The 18228-nt window shown below is 42.7% G+C and overlaps 1 protein-coding gene across 1 annotated transcript; it reads right to left on the minus strand.

Moving 5' to 3' along the window:
* Positions 1-2059: 2059 nt before the first annotated feature.
* On the minus strand, positions 2060-2998 carry LOC148101026 (odorant receptor 131-2-like). Its single transcript, XM_087847623.1, has one exon. It carries the CDS (start codon positions 2996-2998, stop codon positions 2060-2062), a length of 939 nt encoding a protein of 312 aa, XP_087703749.1.
* Positions 2999-18228: the final 15230 nt, after the last annotated feature.

The raw sequence follows: 18228 nt of genomic DNA on the forward strand, positions 1-18228 counted from the left end.
GTTATGGAGGCGTAGCAGGGAAAGGTGTTTTGTTTCTTTTTTTTACAGGAGATTTCAGGACCACAGCGACCACAGGGGTTGGCGAGAATCCAGGAAGCCCCCGACCGAACGGAACCAACCAGAGAAAGGGGAACCCGAAAAAGAAGCACAGAGCACAGAGAACCACAGTTCCAGAAAGTGTGTTGTTTAGGAGATTAAAAGAACGGGAGTAAATTTTTGAAGAGGAAACAGGTTAACTTTATAGAGGCTGTTTCCAAAGAGTGACAAAAGTAATGTAGGACCTTTTACCAGAAAAGCTGAGTATATCTGTTTTTAGTTAACAGTAGTTATTGAGGGAGTCAGTTAGTTAGGTTAATTAATAGAATTAGTTAAAAAGGGGAAACTGTTAAGAAAAAAATATATATATTCTTAATGCTTATTTGCTGATTAGATTGTTTTATGAGAGGCCCAGACTTGAGTGTAAAACTAGGTCGCAGGCTGAAAGGAAACTGCATGTTTTACAAAGAATATGAGGAGCAGACAGAGAGTGAAACTAAGTTCAGAAGGGTAACGGGTTGCCCTGGCAACAGACAGAAAGGGTAAGTTATTGCAAGCTGCACAGGAAGTAAGACACAAAGAAAAGAGGAACGGAGTGAAAGGAGCTGTTTGCATCAAAACTGTGTGTGACGTGTGAAGTACCAAAATAAAACCTATATGAGACACATTTTTAGCTTCTAATGTCAGAGATTCTGCAACTGGCTTTGGGCTGTGCAGGGCTCTCTCTCTTCCAGAAGATGATTGAATAAAGAATTATAAATGTTGTGACCACTCCTGGGTCGGGTTTTCTCTGTTCTATCATGGGGATAAAAGAACCGGGTTTAATATTGGGCAGCGCTGGTTAGCAGAGTTTGACTGAACTCAAAAGCAATTTATTCGCTCGGTGTTTGCAACCTTGTCACATGATGATCACTAATGAGTGATGTTAATTTCTCTTTCACTGTTACCCACTAGTTTGGTCTTCTGTTGTTCTTAGTGAATGAAGTAATGAATTACATTTCTAAAGAACTCCGTTATAGAAAGTAATTAATATACTAATATACTTTACAACATAGTTACCAGGTACCTGACATGAATTCTTATTTTAATGAAAACACAGACAGGGAAAGTGGGATTTTTTTTAATTAATTTTTTGGGGGTGCATAACATTAGCTGGCACAATGTTAGCTTGGATTTGACCTCTGAATTCAACCTTGTCATGCGATGACTTCAGAAGATCAGGGTTGAGGTAAGGCAGTATAGGATGAGATTTTATCCAGGTGCCAGTCATGCACCCTCTCTTCTTGTGTTTTCACTTCTTTGATGAAGGAGATTTCTTCTCAGATGATAAAATATAGATATGATTCATATCTTGAATTTGAAGGTGTACACACAAATTCAAATTGGTTTCTAACGGTTCTATGATTTCTCCTCCAGCTTTATATATGAAAATGTGATTAGGCAGAATGTGCATCTCACATCTCTGGAGTACGGGTTGGCCAAGGGGAATGATTAGCTGAGTGGAAAAATATAAGTGACTGTTGAACTGGGAGTGGGGAGTGTAGATATATTTGTAGCCTCAGTATCGCTCTGCGTTGGTTGAAAAGAGTGACACAACACATGACCAGAGTGACACCTGATGATGTCCCTCATGAAAATGGCAAGTGTTTAAATCATGCTTGTTAAGCATGATGGTGTTATGGAGGTGAAAACTGTCTATATATAGCAAATGACTATATTAGGCCCGGTGGTATGATGGAAACACTAATTCTGAAAAAAAAAAAAGGTTAGTCATTGGTCTGAGTCAAAGTCAAGGTATGTGACAGTTTACTTCAGCAATGACTTTAATTTTCCGATCAGCAGCAAGATCAAGAACAAGAAAGAGTTTGGCAAAAAGTTGGAATTTTATATTTGAAAATAATTAACAGTGTACTCCAGTCTGGATCAGTTTAATATGAGAGGTGTACAACTTGCAGAAACCCAGCAGATAATCTGAGTCTTACTTTTATTAAACCATTTCAGATTCCAGGTGAAATATTGCAAGTTACTGACTTTGTTTCTGATGACAGCATAGGTGGTACATGAGGACAGGTCTGATGGTCTGATCTCTTAGCCCATAGACTAGAGAACTCAGGCATCTGGGTAAGATAAGAAAGCACAAATAAAATACATTCTGAACCCATGAAAATATTGTCATTGTTACAGTTCTTGAAAGGGCTGTGAGCAAAGGGTTATAAATAGTAGAGGAGAGACTCAGGCACAGCTGCATCATATTCAGCAGTAGAGTGTTTCGAGCTCTATGTGCTAAAGCTTTGTTTGCAGAGGCCAACCTGGCAGCTATTATCACACCAATATAAGAAAAAATGACTGCCACACCAGCTGATACAAACACTAAACTTGTGAAAGCGGTGTCATATTGATCAGACCTTGTCCCGAGTAATAGAGCTATTTTAGAACAACTGTCTTTCATCTGCAGGTTTTTCAACACTTCAAATGGGAAAAAAAAGATGAGTCGAGTGAGATTATTTAGTGAACTGATAATCCAAATCACAATGATAGCAGCCCCTGTGTTTCTGATGGTGATGATGGTAGGATACCTCAGTGGGCAGCACACAGCTACATATCTCTCCAGAGGCATCACCGAAAGGGTGAGAGGGGAGATCCCAGTGGTGAGATTGGCCAGCAAGCTGAGACATACACATACAGGATATGGCAATTTTACTCTAAAAATAGAGAGCAGGAAAAGAACCTGACTCTGTGCCAGCTGCACAGTGTCTGCAAAAAGGAGGTTATACAGAAGAATGTAACGGGGAGTGTCACGAAACACCGGCTTACTCCTCAGTGTGAACAACATGGTCCCATTAAGGAAGAGAAAAATAAAAGATGGAACTGTTGACAGAGTGGAAACAATAATTACCCTCAGTAGGTCCTGATACTGCACTTCAATAGACATGTTAGTGTAAGACTGAGATACATTTGACATTGCAGAAAATTTATGACATGTAAAACATAAATCTGTTGAAGTCAATGTAGCACAGAATCCCAATAATTGCTGTATTCATAAAGGAGAAAAAACATTAAAATATCTCACAAAAGGCTGGTGGTTGATAAAAATCCCAGTCCCACAAAAAGATTTTACTGTTCCTACTGGCAGTCATCAGGTCAGGATCTGTGTTTGCCCATTGTTGGCAGAGCTCTTCTACAGAGTTGGTCTGACATTGCATACAATTTATTTGTTCTGTCCTCGCAACCTTACAGTGTCATGTGACACTCAGTTGCAGTGTCACATGACAATGATCACTAATGAGCAATGTAAACATTCTTCTTTGTTTTTGCCCATCCCGTTTGGTTCTGTAGCCATCAGAATTTCTGTCTGAAGGCCAAAGAAGATGCCCAACAGATTTACTTTGGCAAGTGGATCATCACGGCCTTGCCATATTGGTCCAACTTTGTTATTATTATTAGTTTAGTTTATTTTCAGTTCTTACAGATTGGGCAGATATGACTGGGGGATAGGAAATGGAGAAATAAAGTAAGAGAGGGAGGGAAAGAAAAACAGAGGGGAAGAGGGACAGTGAGAAAGTGCACATAAAAAAAAATTAACAGGATCACTTGATGAGAAAAGAAAAAAGAACAAAAGAGAAAACAAGCAAAAAAGCGATCAACATAAACACAACACCATTACAATAATCTAGCTAAGTGTAAATTACAGTAAATACTAATAATTTTACTCAATGAGAGTAACATATTCTGAATACTTTGGATGCGCCAGAGTGGACCGAGCCCCAGGCTCAGAGGCCGGAGGCCAGAGGGCCCCCCCACCCCCTGGAAGGGGCCCAACCGAGCCACAGGTGCCAGGCCCCGCCAAGCAGCCACCAGGTGTAAGTTGGTACACACCTGAGCGCCCAGTCCAGGACACCAAGAACCACCAACGTACCGACATCTGAGGGCATCAGAGTGTGGAAAGGAGAGAAAGGCCTACATATCTTGGAGGGCCTGAGGTCTTCCCAGAAGTGTAGAGTCTTTTTTTTTTTTTTTGCCTGTCCCGTTTGGCTCTTTTGCCATCAGAATTATTGTCTAAAGGCGAAGAAAGATGCCCAACAGATTTTCTTTACCAAATTGACCATCCCAGCTTTGCCGTAATGGTCCATTTGATTCACCTTTTATTATTTATTTTATTTTCACTTGCTGAATACGGGACAGACTCGACTGGGGGAAAGAAAAGGGAGAAAGAAAGAGGGAAAGAAAAACAGTTGAGAAGAGGGACAGGGGAGAAGGGCAAAAAACAAAAACCAACAGAATAAGCAGAAAAAAACAAAAAACAAATATCAATCACCTGGATCACCTGTTGAGAAAGAAAAAAGAAAACAAGCAGAAGAAAACGAGAGTAATAGAATAAACAACATCACAATGATCTATGGGAATATGACAGTAAATACTAAATATTAAACATTATTGTGCAGCACAAAAGATCGACAGCACAGTGTGCTTTGAGGTAGGAGCCAAAAAGGGTGTACTTTGTGTGTGTGAGCACCCGTGTGTACACCTGTGAGCATGGACGCGCTTGTTTTTTAAAAGGTTCCTTCATGTAATGATCTGCTAGAGGGTGTGGGGGGCCACTGCCCCGTCCTCCAGGGCATGAAGCAGGTATGGAGGAGATCCAAACTCCAGACATCCAGAGGCCCCCAGAACACAAGAGACCAAGGAAGACCAACAGAGGGGCAGCTGAGCCACTGTCCCAAAAAGAGCTGAGGAGAGTCCCAGATGACAGGGACTAGAAAGAGAGAGCAGATTTCTCCTGTTTTGGCTTCCTGTTAAATCCAGAATTCAAAATCCTGCTCCTCACATACAAGGTCTTAAATAATCAGGCCCCATCTTATCTTAATGACCTTGTAGTACCATATCACCCTATTAGAGCACTTCGTTCCGGCTCTGCAGGCCTACTTGTTCTTCCTAGAGTATTTAAAAGTAGAATGGGAGGGAGAGCCTTCAGTTTTCAGGCCCCTCTTCTGTGGAACCAGCTTCCAGTTTGGATTCGGGAGACAGACACTATCTCTACTTTTAAGGCTTAAAACTTTCCTTTTTGCTAAAGCATATAGTTAGGGCATGACCAGGTGACCCTGAATCCTCCCTTAGTTATGCTGCAATAGATGTAGGCTGCCGGGGGATTCCCATGATGCATTGAGTTTTTCCTTTCCAGTCACCTTTCTCGCTCACTATGTATTAACAGACCTCTCTGTATTGAATCATATCTGTTATTAACCTCTGTCTCTCTTCCACAGCATGTCTTTTATCCTGTCTTCCTTCTCTCACCCCAACCGGTCGCAGCAGATGGCCGCCCCTCCCTGAGCCTGGTTCTGCCGGAGGTTTCTTCCTGTTAAAAGGGAGTTTTTCCTTCCCACTGTCGCCAAAGTGCTTGCTCATAGGGGGTCATATGATTGTTGGGTTTTTCTCTGTATCTATGAAGCGTCTTGAGGCGACTTTTGTTGTGATTTGGCGCTATATAAATAAAATTGAATTGAATTGAATTGAATTGAATAGATGAGGGGTCATTCAGCAGCCACGGAGCAGAAGCCAGGGGGGGTTGCAGTGACGTGCCCGTGAGCTCCGCCGGCAGCCAGCTGTGCCTGAGTGACCGAGCCCCAGGCCAAGAGGCCGGGGGCACCCCACCTCCGAAGTGGCCCGAGCGAGCCCCAGGCTCCAGGCTCCGATAAGCAGCCGCCAAGGAGTGAGCCGGTGTGTACCTGGACGCCCATCCCCGGACACAAAGAACCACCAACGCACCGATGTCTGAGGGAGTCCGCCCCCGGCAGGGGAAGTGGTGGGGGGAGATAGGCCTCCAAACCTTGGAGGGCCTGAGATGTCCACAGAGAGGTGGCGTTTGATACCCAACCTGACATATAGACACAGACATACAGGCACACACAGATACAAACATCCATTCCCACCCTCATGCTCTCATATGCACTTACTCCACACTCAACCAACGTGGAGACAGACATAAAGAGACGCTGTACACACAATCACACTCCCCAAGCGTACTCTACAAACCGGGTCTAGGTACCCTTGCCCCTGGAGGGGGGAACTGCACCCAGACCCAGGTGGTGCTACCCTTTTCCCTGCGGTGGGGAGAAGCAGACCGCCCCGACTCCGCAGCAGCAGGGAGGCCCCACATTCCGGACCCCAGTCGGACGGCCAACTCCTCCTCCTAGCCCCCCCGCTCCAGCAGGTCGCAGAGAACGGGGGGTGAGAGAAGACTCCTAACCTCCCTCCACCCGCTCATTGTAGTGTTGATGTATGTATGTTCTAAGGTGCATTTAAAACCCAGGAGGGCATGGAGCTACCTGCCAGAGAGCAGCAGGTAAGCGCATAGCCCCTCCTGCTAGCCCTCAATGTCTACGTGTATTTAAAATCGAGAGGTGGGCAACGATGCCAGGGGTGAGGTGTACACCCTGATGGTAATTTGGATTCCGTGTAGCGTGCCCACCCCCAAGATCCTATATGTATGTGTAATGAGAGTGTGAGTAATGTGAATGTCTAAGTTGTGGGATAAAATTGAGGCAGAGGCAGCCAGAAGGGGACAGAGTGGGGGGGGTTACCTCCTCTGCACCCTGGTGACACACCCCTACTCCAAGGCCCTGCATGTGTGGGTGGTTGTGGTGGAGCGGGAAGAGGGAGGCAGCTGGAGATGGGGAGGGAAGGAAGGGAGGGGCAAGTGACCCCTCCCTGGGGCCAGCTCCCCCGCTGACCCCAGTAGGCACCCCCATACTCCGCGACCCGCCAGGGAAAGGGAGCCCAGGCCCATCCGAACCGGGGCCCAGTGCAGCGGTGCTGCCCGGCCCCACAGAGCCCGGGACAGCCCACCTGACCCCACCACAGAGAAAACTGCACCCACCCCATCATCCACTCATTTTCCAGACTACATAAGACAATAGACGCCCAGGCTGAGATCTTCCTCCACCTCTCCTGTATCTCCCCCTCTTGCAGAGAGAGTTCCTGAAGAGAGGAAAGCTCCTGCAAGATGTGACAAACCCCCCCCCCCCACCAGTTGAAGAGCCCCCCAGGTGGCTCGACGCACCGGCGGCACCCCGCGCCAGGGCTGGGCCCCCATACACCCACCCGCCCACAACCCCGGCAACACACCAACCAGGACCCAAGCCCCCGAGGCCCGGCCAGGGCCCCAGGCCAGAGCCGGAGCGCCCCCAGAACCTCACGCCAGTCCCGGACCCACCCAGGGGCAGCCAGGCTACCAGGTCAGTAACCCCCGTCCATCAGCACAGACCCTCCCCTAGCCCCGCTGCACGCAGCCACGAGGAAACCGTCACCTAAGTGCCAACAGAGCCCCTACTTGGCCATGACCGCTACCCCGGGTTGAGCCCCCCAAGGAAGATGCTCCCGGGGAACCTCTCGACGCCCTAAGCCCGACCCTACCCCCACACCAATCACAACAGTGAAGGCGAGACCAAACTATGACCCCCCACCCCCACTAGGTGATGGAGCTGATCAAAGGGGCCCAGAGCGATTTATCTAATGTGGTGGCAGAGGCTGTATCAAGACTAATGTAATCTAATAGATAATTTCTGTATTGGTTAGAATTAAGATTGTTTTTATTTTTCCAGTTCATGAGGACTGTTTTCTTGGCTATGCATAGGGCAGTAAAAACCATATGGGCTATATTCTTTTCTGAAGTGACATTATCTAAGCTGCCCAACAAACACACTAAGGGGGAAGTTGGAATGTTACATTTCAGACACTTTGATGAGTCTTCACATATCTCGCGCCAAAACTTCTGAACTGGTGGACAGAACCAAAGAGCGTGGATATAATTGTCCGGTGAATTGGTTTGGCAGTGTGAGCAGTTGTTGGTAGACGTAAAGCCCATGTTGAACATCCGATGACCTGTATAGTGCACTCTATGTAGTATTTTGTATTGAATTAATTGAAGACTGGGATTTCTGATTAGATGAAAGGTTTTTAAGCAAATCTGAGACCAGAAGTTTTGGTCTAAGTTAACTGATAAATCCGCTTCCCATTTTGCAATAGGAAGTGATATTGATTCATCTGTTTTAGAAAGCATTCTGTATATTTTGGATAGTAATTTGGGGGTTTTAAGAGTAAGAAATTGAACCACACTTGGTGGTGTTTGTAGTTCAACTTGACCCGGTTTAAATTTCTTTTTTATTATGGATTTAATTTGTTGATATTCTAAAAATCTTGTTGATCCCATATTGTGTAACTAGTCTGTCAAATGAAATAAATTCTGTTCCTTCTAGTATATGTTCTACATATTTGATTCCTTTACCACTCCAATCTGAAAAGTTTATCATATTATTGTTTTGTAATATGTCAGGGTTGTTCCAGATAGGTGTACGTTTGCATGGGATTAATGAAGACTCTGTCAACTTCAGAAACTCCCACCATGCTGTCAGAGAAGAGCTGATGTTGATGCTTTTGAAGCATTCATGTCGTTGGATGTTTGAGCTGATAAATGGTAGATCTGAAATCTCTAGATTATTGCAAAGTGCTTGTTCTACATCTAGCCAAGGTTCATCTAAGAGGGTATGTTTTAGCCATCCTGAGATAAACTGAAGCCTGTTGGCTAAGAAGTAGTGCTGAAAGTTAGGTAGTTCTAATCCTCCTTTATCCTTGGTCTTTTGTAGTGTTTTTAAGCTTATACGTGGGGGCTTATTTTTCCAAAGGAATTTGGACATATATGAATCTAGAGATCTGAACCAATCTTGCGGCAGTTTAGTTGGGATCATTGAGAATAAATAATTTATTTTTGGTAATACCATCATTTTTATAGCAGCAACCCTTCCCATGAGTGATATGGGTAGACATTTCCATCTATCCAGATCACCTTCTACTTTCTTTAAAAGTGGGGTATGGTTTAATTTAGTTAGATCTGCAAGCTTGGGAGAAATATTAATACCTAAATATTTTATATTTTCCGATTGCAGTGGAGTAGAAGAGGAATTATGGAAGGAGCAATTAATCGGAAGGACTGTAGATTTTGACCAGTTAATTGAGTAATCTGATATTCTTGCAAAAGAGTTTATCAATTCAATCACCCCAGAGATATTGGTTTGTGAATTTTGGAGAAAGAGTAACACATCATCCGCATAAAGGCTGATTTTATGTTCCAAGTTCTTGCATTTTATGCCCTTAATTGCTGAATTCTGTCTAACTGCTGCTGCTAGTGGTTCGATAAAAATTGCAAACAGTGAAGGGGAGAGTGGGCATCCCTGCCTGGTGCCCCTCAGGAGACATAAGCTGGAGGATGTCTGGTCATTTGTTCTGACACAAGCTGTTGGGGAATTATAAACTATTTTTAACCAGTTGATGAAAGAAGATCCAAAACCAAATTTGTGTAAAGTTGCAAATAGAAATTTCCAGTTAACTCTGTCAAACGCTTTTTCTGCATCTAAGGAAAATATTGTAGTTTCAAGGTTTTTACTGTATGAGTAGTCTATCAAATTAAGCAATCTACGTGTATTTGTTGATGAGTGCCTACCTTTTATGAAACCAGTTTGGTCAGGATGAATTAAGAGGGGGGTTATTTTCTCTAGTCTCTTCGAGAGAGCTTTTGCAGATTATTTTGAGGCCTACATTTATAAGGGATATTGGACGATAGCTTGAGGGATATACAGGGTCTTTGCCTGGTTTTAGCAGGAGATTAATGTTTGCAGAATTCATATTTGATGGAAGTCTGCCCTTTTCTTTGATTTCTAACAACGTTCTGTAAAAAACTGGTGCTAGAATCGTCCAGAATTCTTTGTAGAATTCTGCAGGAAAGCCGTCTGGACCTGGAACCTTATTATTGGACATACTTATCAGGGCTTCCTGGAGTTCACCTGATGTGGCGAATCCAGTGCCATTGCTTGAGAGTCTAATAATTTTGGGAGAGTTATGTTGTCTAAAAACTGATCAATTTCCTTTTTAGATGGGTTTATTTGTGGTGAATACAACGTTTTATAGAAATCCCTGAAAATGTTGTTTATTTGTTTCGGTTCATATATTGTGTTCCCAGATGAATCTTGAACAGCACATATAGTTGTTTTTTCTTTATTTATTTTTAGCTGGTTTGCTAGGAATTGACCGGATTTATTACTATGTTCATAATTTTGTAAGCGTAGTCTTTGTACTAAGAATTTTGTTTTTTTATCAATTATCTCATTTAATTCTAGTTTTGTTTTGCGTATTTTGTTCAATGTTTCCTGATCTTGGTGGGACGCGTAGGCTTCTTCTAGTGATTTGATGGTTTTTTCTAATTCTTGAATATTTTTGTTTTCTTTTTTCTTTTTATGTGATGAGAAAGAAATTATTTGACCTCTCATCACAGCTTTCCCTGCTTCCCATAAAACAGAAGCTGATGTTCCGGGAGTGTCATTAAAGTCTAAATATGAAGTCCACTCTCTTTTAAAATATTTAATAAAGTCTTCATCTTTAAGCAGTGATGTATTAAATCTCCAGTTTTTACTTGGCGTAGTGTTATTCTTGTGCATTAGTGTTAAAGATACAGGAGCATGATCGCTGACAGCTATAGGGTGAATCTCAGTGTCTGAAACGTCACTCAGCAGAAGTGTAGAGTCTAAGACCCAACCTGACATACAGACACAGACGTACAGGAACAAACAGACACAAATGTGTCCCACCCTCATGCACACATATACAAATACTCGACACTCACCCAAAGCAGAGACAGACACAAATGGACACTGTACACACAACCACTCTCCCCAAACACACCCTATACCCCAGGGCCAGGTAGCCTTGCCCCCAGAGAGGGAAACTGCACCTAGACCCAGGAGATGTTACCCTTTTCCCTGGGGTGGAGACAAGCAGACCGTCCCCGGCTCCACAGTAGCAGGGAGGCCCCACATCCCAGACCTCTGTCATGGTCCGGGTGAGTGCTCAAACTTTTCTGCGTCCTGGTGATTCCACCTCAGGGGGCGGCCCTATTTCCTTGTCATCATTACGCCTGAGAGTAATTAGGCTGCAGGCTTTTTATGATCAGCGTTCTCAAGAACTCATCGCCAGAACGTCTGCTAACTCACGTTGGTGAAGGCTTCTATAATCAATGAAGAAACATAGTCATAGATATTCTCGTGCTAACGTTATTTTCTGTCCTCACAGTAATCCACTGGATATTGCTGCTCCCCACTGCAACACTGGCCCATTAATCCGCTGATCAACTCGCAGATTCTCCGCACCTCTTTACCTACCTGCCCCCTTGCCCAGCCTCAGATATTCACGGAGTTATTCTCTGGACTCTCCTGTTTTTATATTCGGATCACTTACCCCCCTCCACGCCATTTTTCCTCCAGCAAAAAAGTAAGACCGGTTACATTTCACCACACTGTTGTAATGGCTGGAACACCTCCTCACACCTGTCTCCCTCATTACAGTGTTTTTGCCACATAATTCCTCTCTGGCTTCATTTCACGGTTGCTGCTCCGCATGTTATCTGGTGGCGGGTTCCCCTCTTTGGTCCACGACAACTCAAAATCTCCCTCTTGGACCTCACCACCCATTTAACCGATTAACTAGTACCTCGTTTTCAGTTCGTGTTGTTGAGCCTGTTAGAGTCTAAAGTCTCTTTCATGTCTTCGAAGTGTTTGACTGTGTGTCCATAGGAACACATTGTATTTTCGTTCATAGTGCCTTCAAAGAAGAAGTGTAGTTCCCTTAGTATTGTGGCTAAATGCTCGCTCATAGTGGTTTTTAATAGGAAAAGTTAAGTTGCACTCTCAGCATGGTAGCTGTAATCTCATCTCCTGCGTCTTATTTAAGAACTTCTAGTTTAGAATCTTTTGCCACCTAAGTCGCTTGCTCTTAGTTCATAGTGGATGTGTCTGACGTGTTTTTGCATCCTTGTACATTTAGTGTTTCCATGCCAGACCATCTTGATTGAATGTAACTTTGCTCCACAGAAGTTTTATGGTAGACATATTCATATTGGTATCTAATAAATGATTAATTCTTAGATTTTATCGAACGTTAATTTATAAATTGTTTCTGTCTTTATGTGTTTGTTTCAGATTATGCAAGATGAAATTATTCAGTCAGCAAGACACTTGCTGCAGTTGCTGATATCATCCAACCGAACTGCTGCTGTGATGAATCATAATACAAGGTTTTCTTTAGCAAGACTTATGAGTTAATGCTACATTTAACTAAATTGTTATATATTTTTTGTGTCCAATATTGTCTCCATATGATTTTGTTTTTTGCAACATCTTGCAGAGAACAGAGTCAAGGTGGCCAGGGTACCAGCTTGGTCAACCCTGAAAGACCATCCGTTCATCAAGAAATGACCAGGTGAAAAAGTCATAAACTAAACACTCTGCGTGCAATTTAGGATGCAACTTTATCTTACCTGCTCTACACTCAGGGCTTGAATTACAACAACAGTCAATCACATAAAAAAAAAAAACTTTTGGTAGTTCTGTGTCTCTGTCTCTCTCCTCCAAACCCAGATGGCTGCTGGTACTGAACCGGGTTCTGGTTCTGCTGGAGGTTTCTTCTTGTTAAAGGGGAGTTTTTCCTCTGCACTCTCACTTCATGCTGCTCAGTGTGAAGGATTGTTGAGGTTGAGTCCATATGTCCTGCGAACAACTGCTGGGCAATGACACCATGCAATCTTCTGGGATTCCTTAGATAGAAAACCTGTGAACTGCACTTGTCCTTGGTCTTCACAGCTCACCTTTTTACTGTTTATTGAATCAAAATGCTCCAGTGACATGGATTCTACATTGTAACTGATGTGATGTTCTATGAAGTGGTTTTAATAAAAAAAGGCAAAAAATAGTTTGTTTCTTTATTTAATTTTTGAACAGTGAGACTCAGTCAGTACATATTCAGTAAATGCATATTATTTACACGGCAGTGCACTACAGGCACAAATCTAGACCCCTAGATAAAACATTATGGCATTATAGCAGTGACAACTCCTCCACAGTAGCAGGTGGGATTTTTCTTTTTTGAGGACGGCTCCTTTTACCTGTCACTACAGATGGTCTGTTTATGTTTTGATCAAGAGCCTTTTTTTTGGGCAGCTGAAGAGAAGTCTATCTTACGGCCAACCACTGACTGTATCTTGGTCATATTACCCAGCAAAACCCAGCATGCAGGCTCATCTGTAACAGTCCTTGTGCCACAGATCAACACTGTTGCTTCTACTTTAAACAGAAGAGCAGTGACGTGGGTGCAGGTCTCCACGACTCCGGCCTTACAGGTGCAGTGGGCGGCTTCAACCTTCCCTGTGATGCTCACAGTGACCCATGGCTGCAATGCTGGTTCATTCAGTCTTTGAGAGTGCAGGACCTGAAACACACACAAAGTTAATTTGAAGACAAGAACTATGAGCCAAGGCCGACATAAATGTGTTTAATCTACTTAATCATAAATGTAACAAAGTGTTTAGAAAGTTAGCACATACATGTAATTTTTTCCATTTCTTTATGTGTCCATCTATAGAACGCTGCAGGTTAGAGTGTAAATCTGCCTGTTCTCTCTCAGAAACCTGCCTGCAGAAAATGAACCTAAAGGATGTTATCACTGTAGAGATGGAGAAAGCATAAAGTGACAATTATGAATCACTTAATATGATAAGGAGATTCTGCAGGTCATTAATCAATGTACAAAATTAAAATAAAATGTATTTTTAGTGACACAAGATACAAATATGGAAGCAAGATGTATAATCGCTCAGTTTGGGGAAATTGTGGGTAGCCTGCAAGGGCCTCAACTTCTCCATTCCCACAATGTGCAACAAATGGGCAGCTGATCTTCAACAGTGGAACATCGGCCAGTTACTTCCAACTTTAACACAGCTTGTAGTCTTGGAGAGCAGCACACCAAAACTGCATGCACAACTTCTGCTAACAGTGGAAACGGATTAAGAAATCCATGCAAACAGATTCATAAACCGAAAGAATATTATTTTACAGGATTAATTATCATATGAGCCGCTGGCTGATCACAAACCCTGAGGGTGTATACGAGAAGCAGAAGAAGCAGAGGGAATATGCCGTTTAAGTTTAGATAGTATTTGTAAAGATATTGACCATATCCTTTTCTGAAAGTGTGGATATAATGGATGGGGTAAGGTACTGGCATGCTACAACTTTATAGTTGTTAAATTCTGGGTACAAGTATACATGCCCATCTTGTACATGTTTTTTAATATTATTATTATTATTATTATTATTATTATTATTATTATTATTATTATTATTAATATCATCCTACCCAATTACATGTTTCTTTTAATCAGAGTATGCTGTTTTAATGACTTTGCAATATCATTTACATTGTGTTCCTTACATTTTCCCTAATTGTATGTTATATTAATCCTATATTTCCGTTTTAATATTTCTAATGTTTGCCTTGTTTTCTTCACTGTCTGGTCTGCCTCTGTCTCGCCTGTATGGATGCATTTACACCTAAATGTCCCCAACAAAGGATGTTTTAATTCACCACTATTCCAGTGAAACACGAGTCTCCCATCTTCCTGCTACCGATCTCGAGTTTTTGTTCACCAAAGCACACACCAACTTCATACTGACGGACAGATCACTGCCCTTTTCTGTTCTGTGTTCTGAGTAGCTTATTTGCTTAGCAGTTTAATTAACAACTTTTAAATACATTCTTTTTTTTCACAGTATAATCTTCACGTGCTTCATCCGAAGCACACTTTCTGTGTACTCACTACCTAATTTATAGCCAAAGTATTCACTCACTGTCTCTGTACTGTTTCGCTAGCTTAGCTCGTAGCCACCTGTCCCTCCTGCACTTTCTTGCTCATTGTGTCAGATGTTTAGTTACTCCTCGGCCTCCTTTAGCAGTAATGATATCTGTAACAAATGTAGCATATTTGCAGCTCTGGAGGCCAGGATTACTGAACTGGAGATTCGGCTTCGCACCCTTCACTCACCCTTAGCTAGCCAGGCCCCTGTAGCTGGTGCAGCCGAAGATAGCGTAGGCCCCGCTAGCTGTTCCCCGGCAGATCCCAAGCAGCTGCGGAAAGAGGGCGGCTGGGTAACGGTGAGGAGGAAGCATAGTCCTAAACAGAAGCCCCAGGTACACCACCAACCCGTTCATGTGTCTAACCGTTTTTCCCCACTCGGTGACACACCCGCTGGGGGTCAAACTCTGGTAATTGGTGATTCTGTTCTCAGACATGTGAAGCTAGAGACACCGGCAACCATAGTCAATTGTCTTCCAGGGGCCAGAGCAGGCGACATTGAAGGAAATTTAAAACTGCTGGCTAAGGGTAAACGTAAATTCAATAAAATCATAATTCACGTCGGCAGTAATGACACCCGGTTACGCCAATCGGAGGTCACTAAAATTAATATTGAATTGGTGTGCAACTTTGCCAAAACAATGTCGGACTCTGTAGTTTTCTCTGGTCCCCTCCCCAATCAGACCAGGAGTGACATGTTTAGCCGCATGTTCTCCTTAAATTGCTGGCTGTCTGAGTGGTGTCCCAGAAATGATGTGGGCTTCATAGATAATTGGCAAACCTTCTGGAGGAAACCTGGTCTTGTTAGGAGAGATGGCATCCATCCCACTTTGGATGGAGCAGCTCTCATTTCTAGAAATATGGACAAATTTATTAAACCCCTCAAAATATGACTATCCAGAGTTGGGACCAGGAAGCAGAGTTGCAGTCTTACACGCCTCTCTGCAGCTTCCCTCCTCCTGCTACCCCCCCAAAAACCCATCTCCATAGAGACTGTGTCTGCTTCCAAAAAGACAAAAAACAAACTAAAAACCAGCAACAAACAACTTAAACATTTACAAAGAAAGAACAATACAGTATCCACATCTGAACCAAAGAGTAAAACAGTGAAATGTGGATTATTAAATATTAGGTCTCTCTCCTCCAAGTCTCTGTTAGTACATGACTTAATACTTGATCAACAAATTGATTTACTCTGCCTTACAGAAACCTGGTTGCAGCAGGATGATTATGTTAGTTTAAATGAATCAACACCCCCGAGTCATTCTAACTACCAGAAATCTCAAAGCACAGGTCGAGGGGGCGGTGTGGCAGCAATTTTTCACACCAGTCTATTAATTAATGAAAGACCAAGACAGACTTTTAATTCATTTGAAAGCCTGATGCTTAACATTGTCCACCCCTGCTGTAAAACTCAGAAACCAGTCTTACTTGTTATCATCTATCGTCTACCTGGGCCTTACACAGAGTTTCTGTCTGATTTCTCAGACTTTATATCTAATTTAGTTCTGAGCTCAGATAAAATAATTATTGTGGGTGATTTTAACATCCATGTTGATGCTAAAAATGACAGCCTCAACATGGCATTTAATCTGTTGTTAGACTCAATTGGTTTCTCTCAAAATGTAAAAGAACCCACCCACCACTTTAATCACACTCTAGATCTTGTTTTAACATATGGCATAGAAACTGAACATTTAACAGTGTTTCCTGAAAACCCTCTCCTGTCTGATCATTTCTTGATAACATTTACATTTACAATAATTGATTACGCAGCAGTGGAGAGTGGACTTTATCAAAGTAGATGTCTTTCTGAAAGCGCTGTAACTAAGTTTAAGAATATAATCCAGCCACTGTTATCATCGTCAATGCCCTGTACCAACACAGAGCAGAGCAGCTATCTGAACGCTACCCCAACAGAGGTCGATTATCTTGTTAATAATTTCACCTCCTCACTACGTACGACTCTGGATACTGTAGCTCCAGTGAAAACTAAGGTCTCTAATCAGAAGTACCTGACCCCGTGGTATAATTCTCAAACACGTACCCTAAAGCAGATGACTCGTAATTTGGAGAGGAAATGGCGTGTCACAAATTTAGAGGATCATCATTTAGCCTGGAGAAATAGTTTGTTGCTTTATAAGAAAGCCCTCCGCAAAGCCAGAACAGCTTACTACTCATCACTGATTGAAGAAAATAAGAACAACCCCAGGTTTCTCTTCAGCACTGTAGCCAGGCTGACAAAAAGTCAGAGCTCTCTTGAGCCAACCATCCCTTTAACGTTAACTAGTAATGACTTCATGAACTTCTTCACAAATAAAATTTTTATCATTAGAGAAAAAATTACCAATAATCATCCCACAGATGTAACATTATCTACAGCTACTCTTAGTACCATTGATGTTAAGTTAGACTCTTTTTCTCCAATTGATCTTTCTCTTCTCTTCTGTGGAACCAGCTTCCAGTTTGGATTCGGGAGACAGACACTATCTCTACTTTTAAGATTAGGCTTAAAACTTTCCTTTTTGCTAAAGCATATAGTTAGGGCTGGACCAGGTGACCCTGAATCCTCCCTTAGTTATGCTGCAATAGATGTAGGCTGCCGGGGGATTCCCATGATGCATTGAGTTTTTCCTTTCCAGTCACCTTTCTCGCTCACTATGTGTTAACAGACCTCTCTGTATTGAATCATATCTGTTATTAATCTCTGTGTCTCTTCCACAGCATGTCTTTATCCTGTCTTCCTTCTCTCACCCCAACCGGTCGCAGCAGATGGCCCCGCCCCTCCCTGAGCCTGGTTCTGCCGGAGGTTTCTTCCTGTTAAAAGGGAGTTTTTCCTTCCCACTGTCGCCAAAGTGCTTGCTCATAGGGGCCATATGATTGTTGGGTTTTTCTCTGTATCTATGAAGCGCCTTGAGGCGACTTTTGTTGTGATTTGGCGCTATATAAATAAAATTGAATTGAATTGAATTGTTTCGAGAAATGGACCAATGGAGAAAAACTGTAAGGCAGGAGTAGCATCTTTCATGGCACCCGAAGTTCTAATCCCCATAACATATTGTTATACTAGGAACCAAAACTTTTCTGTGATTAATCTGGCAGATTTAGGTTTTTTGTTTAGTGATAGGTTGATTCTGCCAGTTAGGTTTGGGTTGTCTTCTTATTTTAACAGAGAGAGTTTTTCTATACATGGACATGTCCAGAACTGGGCCCAATATTTTTGTAACAGTGCACTTAGAGGAAACCTGTCAGGTGTCACCCTTATGGCGAGGATGTTTTATGTTTTGACGATTTAATAATCAGCTCTCTCTCTCTCATTTTTGTTCTAAGCAGACCTGCAAGATTGAGTAAACAGCGCTGTAAAACATTTTTGTGAGAGCAAATATAAGGTGAGCTTTTCCAGATTTCAATGGGCTCAGGAGAAGGCTGCCTGTGGGGACGCGATCAGAGTGTGAGTCCCTGTC

The sequence above is a fragment of the Neolamprologus brichardi genome, chromosome 10 (genome assembly GCF_056152115.1).
Source record: "Neolamprologus brichardi isolate AB-2024 chromosome 10, ASM5615211v1, whole genome shotgun sequence".
In the NCBI taxonomy this organism is placed as follows: domain Eukaryota; kingdom Metazoa; phylum Chordata; class Actinopteri; order Cichliformes; family Cichlidae; genus Neolamprologus; species Neolamprologus brichardi.

Excerpts from the sequence above, each read along its gene's own strand:
- LOC148101026 (XM_087847623.1), bottom strand. The coding sequence starts at position 2,998 with ATGTCAAATGTATCTCAGTCTTACACTAACATGTCTATTGAAGTGCAG.